General features: G+C 47.9%; 1 protein-coding gene across 1 annotated transcript in view; it reads left to right on the forward strand.

Moving 5' to 3' along the window:
• Nucleotides 1-6,040, forward strand: part of TTC6 (tetratricopeptide repeat domain 6) — a 123,084-nt gene that overhangs the window by 101,673 nt on the left and 15,371 nt on the right. The window contains exon 27 of the mRNA XM_019551126.1: nt 1,378-1,451. Coding sequence (XP_019406671.1) covers nt 1,378-1,451 — 74 coding nt within the window. The remainder of the gene's footprint in view (nt 1-1,377; nt 1,452-6,040) is intronic.

Genomic DNA, 6,040 nt, shown 5'->3' on the forward strand with positions numbered 1-6,040 from the left:
GACTAATTAAATACCCACTATTTCAATTTAGGAAACTAAACCCCTATCATGTGTACAAGTGACCTTAGGAGATGTAACCATTTTGTACTAGAATCTTCCAGTTTGTTGACTTCTCTGCCTTTATTCCCCAATGCAGAGAAGAATTTACTGAGCCAGGCATGTGAAAAGTTCCATGGGTTCATTAGGATTATTTGGTGTGTAAAGTTCTTTGATGGATTGGACCACAGTTTATAGAACTGTTTAGGACCAGTTTTGTTCTGTAAAATATCAGTTATACAATTAAAAATTGCTACCACAAGGGAGAGCTTTTGTACTAACATAATTAGATTTTGCTACACAAAAGCTGTACATGTCATTAAAACAGATGATCCTTTTAATAATCTTCTGATTATTAAATCTTTTTATGTGGCTTAGATGTTTGTTATTTTTGCCATTTCCAGTGCTGGAAAATGCCCTCTAAACTATTTCTATGGAGGGTACATCAGTGATAGTTCTGTTGTACTGTGTGTTGATAAGAGGCTGTGCTGACTATGTAAAACTTACTTTTCGTTGACAAAGACTGTAACTGATTCTTCTGTGTAAAGTTAAAATGTGTTTTTCCTTTATGAAGAAATCCCAGAAAACTTTTTCTCTAGTAGAGGCTCAGATATTAAAACCATATATGTTTGGACATTGTATTCCAAGTTCTGTGAAAGGAAAATTTTATACATAATTAAAACAGTGATTTATAACAGAAAGATTGACATATCTTTAACTAGAACACTGTGAATAAAGTTCAAGTGAATCAGCAGCTCAGCAGCAATACCTGCATGCCTGTACTTCTCCTGCATTAAGAAAAGTAAACCATGATAATTGTTTCATTGAGGAATAAACTGCCCAGGTTCAGCCTTTGCTTTCTGTGAGGTTTGAATGATGGTGCCCCAGAACAGCTGACGTGGTAAACCCCCTTTTAACCATGTTAATTTCTTCCTTTGTCTGTACCCTCATTCACAATGTTACAATTAAACATGGTTATTTACACATTTATAAAATATAACATAAAATAAAAAGATTAATCATATTTTTATTCCAAATTGTTATTTTAGGTTATTCCAGCAGCCTTTTTGTGTGTGTGTTAAAAGTGTGTTGTTGAAGTAATATTTTGTCCAGCTTTCTAGGGAACACCTTGATAGCAAATGACTAGAAAGGTTTGTTCTACCAACATCATGGTCATACACATAGAAACAATTAACTGACTCATCAGTCCCTTTGAAAATCTGTTCGGTCTGTGTTCACATGTCATTCTTTTGTCGACATGTGAATATAAATTTGATTTGCTAAATATTTTTAAGTAAAACAAAATAATATAATTGTGTTTATTTGAATGTCTTTTTTCAGGATTTTAAAGAGGTAACATTGAATAGTCCAGATGACAGCACGATCTATCAAGTTATTGGAATGTGCTATAACAGGTACACAGGTGGTTTTGTAAGGTGTAAGATACAGGAGAAAGTGAAACAGGATTGGGGGGAGCATGATAGTATATTTCATCTTTTGGTATCTGTCAACTGAGCATAGGAAAAGAGAAAGGAAAAAAGGGGAAGATAAGGGAGGGAAGACTAGAAAGTACAGAAAAGGGCAACTAAAATGATCAGGGATATGGAGCAGTTGCCATACAGGAGATGCTAAAAAGACTGGGGGTCTTCAGTTTGGAAAGGAGAAGGCTGATGAGGGTTGGGATAGGATAGAGGTCTATAACATTGTGAGATATAGACAGAGTAAATAGGGAATGGAACAAGAGGTACACCAATATGTTGGTCCAATATCGGATCGGTACCGATATAAAGAAAATTGGCTGTATCGGAAATTGGCCTGAAGTGGCCAATAACTTGTCTGATAAATGCCTGTGTGTGTACGCAGCCACAGTTCAGCACACAGGCAGTGAGAAGCAGAGCTTAGTAGTGTGCAACTGGTAAGTCTGTTGTGGTGGAAGGGGAGGGGGAAGAAAAGGGGCATGGGGGGGAGAAAAATGCTCCCTGTGGTGAGGGAGGGGAGGGGAGGGGACAGGGGCAGGCGCTGCTCATCTGGGGTGGGGTGCAGGACAGAGCCACAGTTCATGGGGGGAGCTCCCATTGCTGCATACGCCCTGGGAGGTCATGGGAGGGGCACATGCCCCTGCATCTGCGCAGGGTGGGGAGCAGGCTGCAGCTGCAGGTTGGAGCCAGGGCTGCGCTGGGCTCTTCTTGACAGGGGCTGGGCTCGGGGTGGCTGGTGGCAGCACTGGGAGGGGTCTACAGAGGGGGCTGCAGCCACCCCAGATTTTGCTGTAGCCCCCCTGTAGTGCCTCTTCTTTCCCTTTTTGCTTTCCACCTCAACAGACTTACCAGCTGCATGCAGCTGTATCGGAAATTGGATCGGTATCAGCCAATATGCCTCCTTAAATATCGGCTATTGGTATAAGCCCCCAAAATCTATCAGTGCACCCCTAAATGGAACTGTTATTCACCAAGTCCTAGAATACTAGAACTAGGGGGGCACTCACTGAAATTAGTAGAATAAATGTTTTAAACTAATAAGTACATTTTCACACAGCACATAGTTAACTTGTGGAACCCATTGCCACAGGAGGTTGTAGAAGGAGATAGTATAGCCAGGCTCAAAAAGGGACAGGACAAATTCATGGATCATACATCTATTAAGCAGAATAGTCAGAGATGTTTCCTCTGACATCTGAAAACCAAAGATAATTGATGCTAGGGAGGGTAATGAACATGGAATAGATCACTGTAGATCAGTGGTTTTCAACCTTTTTTCATTTGCAGACCCCTAAGAAATTTCAAATGGGGGTGTGGACACATTTCAAAATTTTGAAAGGAGGTGCAGACCCCTTTGAATTGTAAGCATGGATATTTATATACTTTTGATTGATCATAGTCATCTTTCACAGATCCTTTAGACATAGTCTGCAGACCTGCCCACAGAATAGGTTATTGGCCTGAAGTGGCCAATAACTTGGCCGATAAATGCCTGTGTGTGCATGCAGCCACAGTGCAGCACACAGGCAGTGAGGAGCAGAGCTTAGCTTAGTTTAGGTCTGGCTATTCTGAGGGCAGGCCTATTCTGCCCTCAGAATAGTCAGTTCAGACCCAGACATAATAGGGCTTACAGAAACGTGGTGGGATTCATCTCATGACTGGGCAGTTAGCATTACAGGCTATAGGCTTTACAGGCAGGATAGAGAAGGAAGGAAAGGTGGGGGTGTGGCGCTGTATGTCAAGGAGCAATACACATCCTCTGCCAGCAGAATGGGGTCAGAGGAGGGGCAAGTGGAGGTGCTCTGGGTCAAGATACAAGGGGGCTGTGGGGAGAGGGATCTAACGGTGGGAGTCTACTACAGACCCCACAGCCAAGGGGAGGAGCTGAACCTGGAATTTTCGGGCCAGCTTGCAGAGGCACTTAAGGCAAGGGATGTAGTTGTCATGGGTGATTTAAATTACTCAGACATCTGCTGGGAGGAACAGTCAGCCAGGTCGGACCATTCCAGAAGGTTTCTGGCCGAGATACTGGACCTCCACTTAATTCAGGAAGTACACAGTCCCACCAAAGGAAATGCCTTCTTGGACCTGGTTCTGACCACAGGCAACAACCTGGTAAGGGGCCTCCAGGTTCTTGACCACCTGGGTGATTAGTGATCATCGCTTGCTGGAATTCACCATCCGGCACAGGGTGTCAAGAGCCTGCAGCAAGGTGGTAGTCCTAGACTTCAAGAGGGCCAACTTCAACGAGTTGAGCAGATTAGTGGGAGAGGCACTGGGGTTTTTGAGAGCATTGGAGCTTAGTGCCCAAGATGAGTGGTCGTTCCTTAAGGAGACAATACTCCGGGCCCAAGGGGTGACGATCCCAAGAAGAAGCAAGGGGGCAGGAGTGCCCGAAAGTCCCCCTGGCTCACCAAAGGTGTCCGGGAATGCCTGATTGCCAAAAAGGCAGTGTACAACTGGTGGAAGGGGGGTGCTATTTCCAAAGAGGAGTGTAGCAGAGCACTAGGGTGCTCGCTAATGGTAATAGTAATAAGGGCAGCACAGGTGTGGGCTGCCGGGGCAGCCAGTTGTGGTCAGCTGGCCCGAAGGAGGCAGGGCCTGGCCTTTATAAGCAACCAGGCTGAGGCCAGAGGGGGTTTCCTTCTGGCAGCCTGAGGAGCAAGAGCTCTGCTGCTGAGCCGAGCCAAGCAGCCTGACCGTCTGAGCGGCTGCATGATGATACGAGGTAGAGAACCCTAAAGGAGGTATGATGAAGAGCCAGCGTGGCGCGGAGTTTGTACTATAGCCAGGAGGCTTATCTTGCATTATAGCCGGTTGGCGCATGGCTTTATGTTTCTCTTTGGTTGTTTGTGTAATACCAGAGGACCGGGTGAGGCTGTAGGGGTTGGAGGAGGCCTCAGGGGAGCTCCCCAGTACCGTGGGAGGTTCCTGCTGCCCTGGGAGGGCACAGTAAGCTGGTGCCAAAGAGGGCACAGCAGTTTGTATGCTGGAGAGTGGCACTGCGTTTTGGGGTGTCCTGACCCCAGCCCAGTATAGGCGACGTCAGGAGGAGCTAGTGGGGTGTCCCGACCCCAGCCCAGCGGGGCAGCATAGGGAGTAAAGCTCGAGCAGGGCGTAAGACCCCTAAGGAGGGTCAGGGGGCCAGGCATGGCTACAGCCACCTAAGCCCTGACCGCGGGAAGCACGGGAGCAAGGCCCCGGTGCGGGCAGGAAGCATGGGAGCAAGGCCTCAGTGCGGGAGGGGAGCGCGAGAAGCGCGAGCAAGGCTGCAGGGTGGGCAAGCATATTGGGAAAGCCCCAGGAAAGGGGCGAGCTTATTGGGAAAGCCCCAGGAAGAGGCAAACATGTTGAGCAGGCCCGAGAGGGCTAGTGAGTAGAGGGGCACCAGTCAAGGCGCCAGTGAGGGGCGCCGGTTGCGTGACAAGCCCCAGGGGCACCAGTCAGGGTGCAGAAAGGAAACTGACCAGTCAATGTCTGGTACATCTGCGAGTCTTGGGGCGTGCTACAGGGGAGGTTGGAGGCACGCATAGCCCATAAGGCTGGGGTGCACCAGTCACCCCATACAGAACAGGGGACAGGATAAACATAGCACCATGTCCAAGGGGACAAAAAGCAGCTTCCCTTATAAAATTAGACAACATCAAAGACGTGGCGGGTGAGAACAAGGGTGCTGGATCGTCTACTTGGCACGGTAGGGGGCGTTAGAGAGATCACGGCCGCTCCTAGGTCCCGTGACAGTGGTGCATTGGCCGGGAAGGCAGGCCGTGTACGGGAAGGACTCTGTGTCCCTGAACAGGGGAACGAACCTAAGGGCTATAATAGAAAGGCGGACGTTTATAGAAAAGACTTTTACTACAGCTCACTAGGTGGAGCTGAGAGAGGATACCCATTGCTGGGAATTTTGAAGGCAAGACTGAGGCCCTGACCCAGGGGAAGTAAGGGCAGGGTAAAAATGGCTCAAAAGGAAATGACGGAAGGCTAGGGGCTGGAAAACTTTGTCGGGCAATTGAGAATGGAGGAGATGAAGGAAAAGGTGGCCAGACTGGAACAGGAGTTAGAACTAGCAAAAGCCCAGAAAGAGAAAGCTGAGGCTAAGTCGGCAGCTTTAGAGCGACAATTATCACCAGGGAAGAAGGAGGGAACTGCAAAAGAAATCAGGCGCCTAGTGTCAGCCGAGGCAGAGGAAACTAGGAGGTTGGAGCAACTGATTTCCCAAGAGGCTCGGAAGAGTCAGGAGAGGGAGACAAGGCTGCAGGAAATGCAGAAGGAGATGACAGCCTGGGTGGCTCTGTCTCCTGGAACCTTAGGGACCATGACCCCAGGGAGATGGGAGTTCAAGAAGAGTGGTTGCTTCTCAAGGAAGCGATCCTCAATACACAAACCAAGTCTATTCCAACACGGAGGAAAGGCAGCAAGAAGGCACAGCAGCTCTCCTGGCTCTCCAGGGACCTAGCGGACCTCCTGCGGCTAAAAAGGAAAGCCTACAAAGGATGGAGGACGGGATTCACCTCCAAGGAGGATTA

The sequence above is a fragment of the Crocodylus porosus genome, unplaced genomic scaffold (assembly GCF_001723895.1).
Source record: "Crocodylus porosus isolate Cpor-Errol unplaced genomic scaffold, CroPor_comp1, whole genome shotgun sequence".
NCBI classification, from domain to species: domain Eukaryota; kingdom Metazoa; phylum Chordata; order Crocodylia; family Crocodylidae; genus Crocodylus; species Crocodylus porosus.